The sequence below is a fragment of the Harmonia axyridis genome, chromosome 5 (genome assembly GCF_914767665.1).
Source record: "Harmonia axyridis chromosome 5, icHarAxyr1.1, whole genome shotgun sequence".
Lineage (NCBI taxonomy): Eukaryota > Metazoa > Arthropoda > Insecta > Coleoptera > Coccinellidae > Harmonia > Harmonia axyridis.
The window spans coordinates 15,932,434-15,943,575 of record NC_059505.1 but is presented as its reverse complement, the minus strand read 5'-3'; the positions used below and the strand labels follow the sequence as shown (position 1 = coordinate 15,943,575).

Below are 11,142 nucleotides of genomic sequence, written 5' to 3'. Positions count from 1 at the left end.
CCTTCATATCATTTATTATAGTGAAGTTTTCAATTCATTTATTTCTAAATGTCAAAGCCTTAAATTTTTCTCGATTCTGACAATTTTTTTTCTGAAGTTATATAAACCTATCAATTTCCCATCAGTTGAATTGAATCTAATGCTTTCAAATATTTAATTAAACATTTTTAGGTGTTTGGGTTTTTATTTTTTTTTATGGGCGGATGTTACATATTATGATCAATTACATTTTAACAAAATTTGGTCCCGGAGGGGCGTCATAGTTTTTTCAAAGACATTGATCGTTGGAATTCTTCGAGAACGTAGGTAATCAGGTAACATCAACAGCACTGTAAAAGAAATAAGTATTAATATTGGATAAAACAACAGAATTCCACAGTTTTTGAAATATTAGAAATATGATATCAATATATATTCGGTTAATTACCATAGTAACTATATATATATATAAATAGAAATAAAAGAGCAGAATTCATTTTTCAAAATTGGGGGAAAAAATTCATTAATATTTACCCCGCCACAACCGCCACAGCAAGATCCACAACACGGTCCACAGCAGGGGGCACAACAAGGTGCACAGCAGTAGGGTACGTAAACGCAAGGTGCACAGCAAGGTACACAGCAAGGACCACAACAAGGAGAGCAGCAGCCACCGCAGCAAGGTCCGCAACCCATTTTGTTTTTAAGTTTTTAAATAAAAGGAGTTATTTTCACAAAAAATTTTGAGTTTCAATTTTGAAAACGCGGAGAGAATTTTTTTGCGTCTTTTCAGAGCCGGAAATAAAATAACAATAAAATTTTAATCAGAAGTTGTTATGGAAATGAATCCATAACTGCCCACTCGATTTTTCAAAATAAAATTGGAATCATAGTCGGTCTTTGACGTCAAAAATGAGAAACAAAATTCCTTGATTAAATTCTGCGTTCAGTCAAAATTTTTTAAAAATTCATGTGAGTTTTTTTTTTTTTTTGGAAATTTTAGTGGAAATAATCAGCATGTGTACGGTTTTGGATCATCTTAAAAACGTAATAAACCAAATTGACGATGGGTAAGCAAAAATCTCAGTTTTAAGTTCCATGATATATGCAATCTGAATGATCTCTAGGTGCTGTTCTGGACCATGTCCTCCAGCATGTCCACCTCAAGCTTGTCCTATGGTTAACTGTATGCCTTTTGCACAAGTTCTTATATCTAAACCACCACCAATACTGGCCCCAACCAGACCGCAACCTGTTATACCTTTAAGATTACCATGTCCACCATCCAACAAGCCAAGACAAGTGAGTATTAAAATATTATACATTTCAAAATTTTTGGGAGACTTTCCAGTTATTCAAAATTGAGAATAAAGTATGAGATTTGATAGAAATAAATCTGGAATTGATGAACCTATTAGAATTTCTTCTTGAGCTATCGCTCAACGAATAAATCGATATATGGTTTCTTCAGAATGTTTGCAATTTTCGAATTATGAGCCAGGAATGGTCTCAAACGATAAGGTTCGGCTACTGATACTGATACGAAGTCGTGGTCAAATTTAACAATATTTCATATGATTACATATGTGATAAATTGAATTTTTCGTGTACCTACTTATACTTATATAGAATATTCATTTGAAGCTTTATGTCCAATTTCGTGTTGATAGAGGTATCAGCACCATAGAAAACTCAAGTAGAAATCGTAACAGAGACGAACCAATCAAGTTCAGACTTTGCAAGTACCTACATAAATATAAAATAAAGATTTTGAGTTTTGCATGCATATATAGAGTTATCATTTCAAGCATTTGAGATGAATTTCCGAATATAAAATTCCCGTGATTTAAAATTTTTCTGTTCAAAAGATTCCCAAAGTTCAATATTATCGATAACTGTAATAAAAGAAATCCACTGACATGAAGTAAGGAACATTTGAAGCATTTGAACGCTGGTCATTTATTCGCCAATTGCATCCTTGGAGACCATACATATACCTACAAACAGTTATATGGTCCCCAAGGGAGCAATTGGTAAATGAACGAACGAGCGATCAAAAACTAATATAGTTAATGCGACTTAATGTCAGAGATTTTCTTTTATTTTTTTTTAGATATTATGTTACAATTTTCTATATAGTTGTGACGCCAACACGAAATTTCATACAAAGTTTAAAATTGTTATTTTATACTGGATGAGTCAATAGTGTTCGATCGATCGATAACTCCTGTAAATTTTGGCGAATGATTTAATTTTGACGGAATCGACAGCACTTAGTGCATAAGCTTAAATATCATTGTCGACTAGACAGGCTGGTCCGAAAGAGGTGAAACACGATAGCACCCTATTTTAATGGAAATGACCAATTTTTATATCACACCCATAATCTCCATGAATTTTTGATATCGAAATACCCATCTTCTCATCATTTATCTGTGGTACTTATTGCTTGAGGCCACTTTCTTCGAAAAATTTCATGATTTAAACTGCAAAGATCATATCTTGAAAACCTTTCGAGATAATTGTACGATAAAATAAAACAAAATAATTTCCACTGGATTACTCTCATTGTTTGTTCTCAAATTAATATATTTCGGGAACACATCTTGATGTAGACATTTGGAATAGAACCATATGTTTTGTGTATTTTTTCTGCTTCTGAGTAGAAGTTTATAAAATACCATCGGACCAAGAAACTGATATCTGCTTCTAATAAATATAAAATGGATTCAGTCCTTACTTTTAATCCATTTTATAATTGTACGATTTATTCTTTAATGAATTCCCAAAATGTTTACAAATTTTCGGATCACTATACAGGTAGTCCGAAAAATACTGCAATTTTGCAAAAATGACCTTTGAAAAATGTCAATAATTCTATATTTTCAAATGGCATGCCTCTAGTTTTTTCTTTGTAGGAGAGTCTTCATTTTTTTGTCCTGACATGTTGTGCCTTAAATTAACGATTTTCAAGGAGTTCGAAATGAATGCATATTTTCAGCTAAAGAAGTGTCATCAATATTTATCGCTCATTTGATCTGCTCAGATGTCTGCAAACTTTTTTAATAATTTCAATATGGGGAGCAGTTCGATTTGAAAAAAGTTTGCAGATTATATGAGCGAAAAATATTGATGAGACTTTTTCAGCTGAAAATATACATAGTCCGGGAGCCAGGTGCAAATTTGGTTGATTATTTCCTCTCGAGAGATACTTGGTGAGATGCATCAGATAATAGTAATAAAAAGCCTCGTGAACGTCAGCTACGACTCGGTTGGGGGGGAAGAGCGGCGGCAGCCCCCCAAACACGAAGAAAAAAAAATACATTCAGTCATTTCCTCCCAACTGAAAATTTGTCAAATTGTAGCTAACCCAATATCTAGACGAAAAAATACAATCAGCTGGCTATAGCATGGTGGATTATACGTCAGCTGGTGCCTCAAACATGTAAAAAAAAATTTTCAATGATAGCTCTGACAGCGATTCTGATACTGAATCAGAGAGTGGAACTAACTAAATATTGTGCAACATGTGGAGAAAGTCCTTTTCTCGCGAGTGTGGCACTCTCTGATTCATTATCAGAGTCGCTGTCAGAGCTGTCATTGAAAATATATTTTTTCTTTCATGTTTGAGGCACCAGCTGACGTATAATCCACCATGCTACAGCCAGATGATTGTATTTTTTCGTCTAGATATTGGGTTAGCTACAATTTGACAAATTTTCAGTTGGGAGGAAATGACTGAATGTATTTTTTTTTTCTTCGTGTTTGAGGGCTGCTGCCGCTCTCCCCCCCCCCCAGCGGAATCGCAGCTAACGCTAACGTTCAGGAGGCTTTTTATTACTATTACCTGATGCATTCTACTAATTACCGTTTGAGGGGAACTTGGTCATGTATATCTGTTACTGGCTCCCGGACTAACAGTCATTTTGATCCTCTTCAGACTATGGTTCTGTTTTTTTTCACGTGGTCCCTATTTGTATTTTTTTAAATTTATTATTCGACGTCAATCATAAATTCGCAAGACCAGGATGCCGTTTCATTAATTTTCACTCAGTATCAAGCTGCACCGACAGCCTATGTATCAAAATGCCTCATAAATTGGGGCAGAATGATACAAAACCGTTTTTTCGTTGGAATCATCAATATAACACAAACACCATAGAAGATACTGCACACTTTATTAGGGAAAGTGGCTTCTAGTCAAATTGGCTGAATTTTTGATATGTTCTGGTCCAAGTCATATTCCAAACAAGAAAAATTGAATAGCTAAAAGTTTTTCTAAAGGCTAATTTTGACGCTAGAGGCCTCTGAAAACTCTCATTTATTCTCTATTTTTGAATAGTACAAAACTTTATCGTGGATAATTTTCATATTCTAAGGTAGCACTGGAATGTTTCTTTGCGAGAGATTAGGTTTCTTCTCAATAGACTAATGATATTCTCAGGGATTCTTGAGATTTGGATCTAGAATTTCTTCTCGGGCACTGAATGTGAAACTTGAATCTTTCTCCACGAGCGCAGGTTTCTTTCCAGTGGACTTGTGAGGTTCTCTGATGGGGTTCCTGAGATTTCTTGTCGGGCGCTGGAATGTTTCTTCTCGAGCGCTGAATGTGAAATGTGAATCTTTATCCACGAGCGCAGGTTTCTTTCCAGTGGACTACTGAGGTTCTCTGGGATTCTTGAGATTTGACTCTGGAAGTTTCTTGTCGGCGCTGAATGTGACACTGGACTGTTTCTTCGGAAGCACAGCTTTTTTCAAGCAGACTTGTGAGGTTCTCTGGGATTATTGAGATTCGGATTCATGAAATATAAGCTCTGATGGAAGTTTCTTCTCGGCACTGAAGGTGACACTGGAAACTTTATTCATGGGCGTTGGTAGGAGTGATTGAAGTAAAGGTCGTAAATCCTTAATCTCAACCGGATCGAAGGACCAAAAAATGTTGTTTATATGGTTTTAAACAACACTTGACTTAAGAACTTTATATTCTACAAAAAACTGAACAACCAGACTCAGCAGTTCTAAGGGAAGTTTTCTCCACCGATATATATTGATGAGATATTAGTATTCAAGCTTATATTGTAACCGTAGAATCAAAGCTTTGTATACTTGTTTCGAGTCATAACAATATTGGTCACCAATTTTAGGTCATCAGCAGTGAGTGTCCTAATTTCGGCGGATCTTTCTCTAGTCAGCATGTTTCGGTCGACCATTGTATGGAATTTGCTTTTAGACTACTAGACTGAACGAACTCATCGAAGTTATTTAATATTTTCCATTATGTTTTGAAAAATTTGAAATAATATTCCAAATTCGAACAAAATTTTTGACCCATTTGCTTGAGAACATCTGGAGAAGTTGCAATTTATTTAACCAAGTGCGTTATGTATTTATTTAGACTAAAATAGAAATCAACTCAAAGTGTATACGAGTGTGTTTTGACAAGTACCTACTACTTAGCTTAGAAAAGAAAAACGAAAATTTTGGAAAAGTGGCGATCCATTTCTCAACATACTCTGCTTTTAAATCGATACACGTGATCCTCAGAGTCTCCAACTTCTTCAACCCATCTGAAAAATACGTTTTCTGGAGATCTGCGAAGTAGGTCTCTTCAAGTTTGAAAATAAAAAGAAGTCACACAGCGCCAAACCTGGAGAATAGGGTGGATGGGGCAGTAGTTCTTAGCCTAATTCGACCAATTCGGACGTAGAGATGGCGAAGGTGTGAGCTAGTGCGTTGTCATGATGGAAAAACACTGGGGGGGACTGGGGACTTTTTCTGCAATTCGGCGTCGAATCTGCTCAATAATTCGAAATAGTAGTGCCCAGTGATCGTTGTGCCCTTTTCCAGGTAGTCTATGTAGATTCAATGTAAATCACACCTTGCAATAGGACTGACTTCACCTTCTTTGGAGCACGTTCGCCAGGTATAATTAATTCTTTCGACTGTCCATTGGTCTCTGGTGTGGACCAGTGGATCCATGTTTCGTCGACGATCACAAAACTACTCGAAACTCCTGCGGATTGTGCTTATAAAACGTCTGAAGTGGTTTCAATGTTGCGCTTGTTTTCCGGAATGACCAACAACTCATCGCGCCAACAACTTTTTCATGGTCAATATTTCATGAAGGATACGACCAATGTGTTCTTTGGATGGCTACTGTCTCAGCTACCGCACGCACCTTCAATCGACGATCAGCCAATAGGAGATCGTTGACTTATGACACATATGCCAGGTGCACCTGGACGTTGTTCATCATAAACCTACGTACGACCAGGAGAAGAGGAGTCACCATACACAGGATCAAAGCGCTCTGTGATTTCACTGCACGATTTCCTTTCCAAAACCAAGGATCGAATCACCGACTGATATTGCTATTCTTCCATCTCTCTGAAATTTGCGGAAACGACCACTTCCACAAGGGATCAAAACAACACTAAAAATCCGATTTGACCGAAACTTCAACAGTAACCTACAGTACATCTGCAACGATGTACTACGCGATAGTAAATTTTTTTGCGATAGTGATACCATCTGGCGGCAAGGCTAAGAACTTATCAGACCACCCTCGTATACGCTCTATTAGTGTGACGTCACACACCGTCATTTTTGGTTCTCCTGTCATTTTTCGGAATCCAAACAAATAAATTGTCATTCAAATTAGTACGGTGTCGTTGAAGGAATTGGCTTATTTTCATAAATAATAGTATTTGAGGAACGATTTCGGTATTAATTGATAGACAGAAGGAACGAGGTTAATACCAGTAAGTTTGAATCCTGTATCATTCCCCAGATTTTGTAAAAAGCCGTGTTTATTAGTTGAACTTCAAGTTCGAACTTACTGACATTAATCTCGTGCCTTCTGTCTATCAACTAATAGTAAAATCGTTTCTTAAATAATCTTATTTATCAAAATAAGCCAATTTCTTCAACGACAACGTACTAATTTGAATGACAATTTGTTTGTTTGGATTCCGAACACTTGACAGAAGAACTAAAATGGCAGTGTGTGACGTCATCACTAATAGAGCGTATTATAAACTAATTAGTTTTATAGAGCATGCCAAAATTTGACAACGCCAGTTATTTCACAACCTGGCCTTACGACAAGTTGCTGACTCATGTTCACCCCAAATACTTCCTATATCATATTCAATTTTCAACCATTTAAAACTTGCCCATTTCCGTCACCAGCTCTCCAAAATAATAATAGAATAGGTAGCCAATTTGACAACAGTGCATTACCGTTAGTTTTTTAGGCACATGTATTTTCTTTGAGTTGATGTAATTTTTTACCCTGTTACTGGGAACTTTCCTGTTGGATAAATATTAATATTATTATTACCGTAAAAAAAAATAATACCATTATAATCGGTCACAAAATAACGATTTGTTTTGTCTATAACGAATTTTGAATACACTGAAATTCGACATTTTCTCTTGTTTTCATGCATGAAAACATGAGAAAAGTCAGTACATATTAATGATTTGATATGAAAATCATACCGAAGTATTACTTCTACAATTAAACCTGCGATTTTCTTCTCAATTCAGATGACAGAAGAGGAGGCTTTGCGATGGAGATACTCAAATTTCTATAATAATTACAACATAGACTGGCACGCTGACGGACCTGGTTGCAAAAAAGGAGACGGGAAGTGTAGGGCGCCACCAGGATCTTTCACAGTGTCAGGGGAAAATCCATGCTGTCCTCGCCCTTGCTCAGCTCCATCCTGCCAAGATTACTGCCCTACAGGATTCAAAACTTGCACTATGCGTTTAACGCCCCCACCCTGTTGCGACCCCTGCGGAACGTGGACCGCTGAAATTCAAAAGTGCCCGCCGAAACCCCGGAAGAAAGTAAGTTATTGGTACACTCCTGGCCCGTGTACTAGGCCCTGTTGTCTTCACTGGAGGCCCAAAGAGGGGCCCTGTTTGTACGACGCGCCTTGCAAGGCTCACTGTTATAACCATCCTCCCGGCATAAAACCGTCCAGGAAATATCCGTGTCCCTAAATCTCTATGTTGTTTGTCTATCATCTTGTTTTTGTTTTAGCTTTTGCCATTGCCGTACATACCGGTCAACATGAAAGGGTGTTGAAGTGGCTCCGCGATTTTGTCTTTAGGGTCTAACTTAAAAGCGTTTAGAACTATTCTAAATAAGTGGAAACATTAGCGTTAAGCTTGATATCATCAGACATTGTAAATGTGAATATGTTGTTACTGTCTTTGTGTATGTGTACCTATATTTATGAATTTTTTCGATTATGTTTGGCTTTTTTAAGCGATTAAAGCTACAATCACGATATCTTTTTACTTTATTTTCACGTGTACCTTTTGTCATCACCTACAGCCGTGACATCGAAAATTCTTGACCGGTGCTTTCAGCGGTGTGAAGGTCGTGGTTTCTCTTCCATTTGGATAGGGACAAGGTTTGGTTGCACAAACGTGAAATTCCCGGGATTTCTATATTTCGCGTCGTATTAGTTCGATTTTAGGCGCGCACATGCAAATTTCTGTCGCGCAATCGTTTACTCTTAAGGAGAGCCTATAATACCGTTTCAGCGGTCATTTCAAATGTGATAAGGTAATATTTTACCTCATATAAAGTGAAAGCATTTATTTTTTCAAGAATTTTCACATAAAAATAATATACAAAGTCTTGTCAAAGGCCGAAAAAACAGTTTTTCTAAAATAAATAATGAGGACTCGTAAAGTGCTGCCACCTACTATTTCGATATTCCTAACTTCTACTGATCATTGAATCGTTTGAGGGACGAGGCAATTGTCATTTCTTGTTTATTCAGATTGAAAGAGATATTTGAAAGAGGCTAGTTATTGGCCGTTGAATAATTTTCTAATTTTATTATGTCTACTTATTGCTAGAGCTTCTAGGAAGATTGAGTCATAACTTTTATTTTCGAAATGATGAATTTCAAAATAGAACATACTAATTATTACAATTAAGAGTTTACAAATGCGCGCATATACAGGTTTGGAAAATTCACTCGGAACCATGAGATTTATCGTACGAATCTCTCCAAGTCGCTCTGGCTCCAATGGAACAGTGGAAGAATCGAAACATGAGTGCGATGCCATATCAAATAAAAATCTGGTCTTCGCGAATGGCCGCTGGCAAGCGTAATGGGAGATCTGTTAGTCGGGTCTGAAGTCTCTCGACCTGAGTGCACGATGGAATCAGTCGCAATCTACATGATTTTGCGTTAGATCATATCGGTTGGAAAATTAATTATGTTCTGTTTACAAGAAACAATTCAAATAATAAAATGGTATTTTGGTGGTCAATTAATTCATGTTTCGATTCCACTGTTCCATTGGAGCCAGAGCGACTTGGAGATTTGTACGCTAAATCCCATGGTTCTGAGTGAAGTTTCCAAACCTGTATACGACTAAATGATCGTCGTGACTAAATAGATGCAACCAGTCCCATTCTTGAAGCGACGCGATTGTCGCAAATTGAAATTAAGCCCAGGGCTGTCGCTAGCCAAACTAATGCCAACCTAGACAGAGGTCCATTTTGCCAACCTAACGTAGCTTTCTCTGCAGAATGCAAAAAAATCTTCCACCGAGCGATGAAAAAATTGAAGGCATCTCTTTGAAAAATTTTGATAATAACATATAGGGAAAATATTCAATATCAAGAAACCAACACTTTCAAACCTGAACAAAAATTAAATTCGGTTTAGGATTGGTAAGAAAAAAATAATATGCACGAGCTTTAAATAGTAATAGTAATACAGCACATAAATTAGTGAAAAAAAAGAAACTGCTATAGATAATCAGATCAGTGAATAATTGAATATATACAACTTTCTAGAAATATTTATTACAAAAATTCGGGGAATTCTTTACAAAGTAATTTTTCGAAATTTCATCATGGTAATTTTGCTTACAATTCCTTCAATATCCAATGATTGTGCCATTTCAGATTCAATGGAGAGCTAAGCTAACCCACTAAGGCGATCTTGTGACACACTATCTCTAACGCATGATTAAATTAATTGTAGTCTAGAAAACCTACGTTTTGCACTAGGTAGCTAGATATAATAGGCAGAGTTAAAATAATTCTGAGGACTACATAGGTTTGGGAGTACATCCTTCAACTTATTATCGTAAATATAACCCAGAATTTGAATTGGCGAAGATGAAGATTGTGAAGGAAACATATCAGCTATCATGAGAATTTCATGCTTCAGATCCATTCCAACAAATCCAATATATTTTTCTCCTCCATCACTCTGAGCAGGTTCAACTTCGAGATAAACGTCAAATGTTCCTTCCGCGATTTTGAATTTAGTTTGTGGATGTCGAAGAGAAATCCAAAAGTTTATATATTTTAAGTTCTTATCAAATTATTTCATTTCCATATTAATTATATCGAGTTCACTACCGATATCATATTTCAGGTTTTTCCACCTATTTCAATCACATGTCTGGTGGGATTGACTTGATTTTTTTGTATTTCTTTGGGAATAGAACAGTGGTAAATTATCGAATCAGTGAATATGATCTTTCTATTTTATCCATTTCATTATGCGACGCTTCAAATAAAGATATTTCCCAGTGCAGAAAAATTAAAAATAGGTAAATCTAACTTTATTAACCCAATTTGAACTCATTAAATCCAAAGGTCAATCGAAAATCCAGAATATGATAACACTATCTTTGCACATACAACAAGATCAAAAAATATTATAACATAATAAAAAAACTTCTTATATTCTTAAGAAGGATATTAGGATAAGAAGGAAATGGTGAATTGGAATCGTTTCTCGTTCCTCTGAGGAATCAACTATGATTGAAGAATATCCAATAAGTAATTTTGCGCCTGAAGCAAAGAATTTTTCGGCGCCACTGCTGAAAAGCGTTTTAGCTAATCGTTTCTATGTAAAGTTGTATCCACTGAATTTCTTTCTTTTTTCTGGAATTTTTCCTATAATTAATCCACGTGCCTGCTTCTGCAGAAAAGTCAAATCGAATACAACAAAATGTATGTTTATGTGCCTATTTATCTAATTTTTTTGTTGCTGTAGGTATCTTAATTTATTCCTGGAATTCTTCGACGCCGATGAATAATGTGTAAGTACTTTATCTAATTTTTCACATCTAGATGACACTGCGTACGATCGAAGAATGATTACCAGC

General features: G+C 36.1%; 2 protein-coding genes and 1 long non-coding RNA gene across 5 annotated transcripts in view; 2 read left to right on the top strand and 1 right to left on the bottom strand.

Moving 5' to 3' along the window:
* Window positions 1-164: 164 nt before the first annotated feature.
* On the bottom strand, window positions 165-818 carry LOC123680118. The gene is made up of 2 exons (XR_006747486.1): window positions 514-818; window positions 165-329 (listed from the first exon to the last, which is right to left on the bottom strand). It is a non-coding gene; the product is annotated as an uncharacterized LOC123680118 (long non-coding RNA).
* Window positions 819-873: 55 nt separating this feature from the next.
* Window positions 874-11,142, top strand: part of LOC123680116 — a 34,957-nt gene continuing 24,688 nt past the window's right edge. Inside the window, exons 1-4 of one of the 3 annotated variants that reach the window (XM_045617826.1) lie at window positions 887-1,049; window positions 1,107-1,281; window positions 7,531-7,836; window positions 8,033-8,284. In XM_045617826.1, the coding sequence (XP_045473782.1) occupies window positions 997-1,049; window positions 1,107-1,281; window positions 7,531-7,836; window positions 8,033-8,077 (579 nt within the window). In that variant the 5' untranslated portion in view covers window positions 887-996 and the 3' untranslated portion in view covers window positions 8,078-8,284. Of the gene's footprint in view, window positions 1,050-1,106; window positions 1,282-7,530; window positions 8,285-11,142 lie in introns of those variants that run through there. The other 2 variants (XM_045617824.1, XM_045617825.1) reach the window with 2 other exon arrangements.
* The window catches only part of LOC123680110 (rho GTPase-activating protein 100F), a 174,707-nt gene continuing 174,596 nt past the window's right edge, over window positions 11,032-11,142 (top strand). Inside the window, exon 1 of the mRNA XM_045617809.1 lies at window positions 11,032-11,076. The gene's annotated coding sequence lies outside the window, so the exon portion shown is untranslated. The remainder of the gene's footprint in view (window positions 11,077-11,142) is intronic.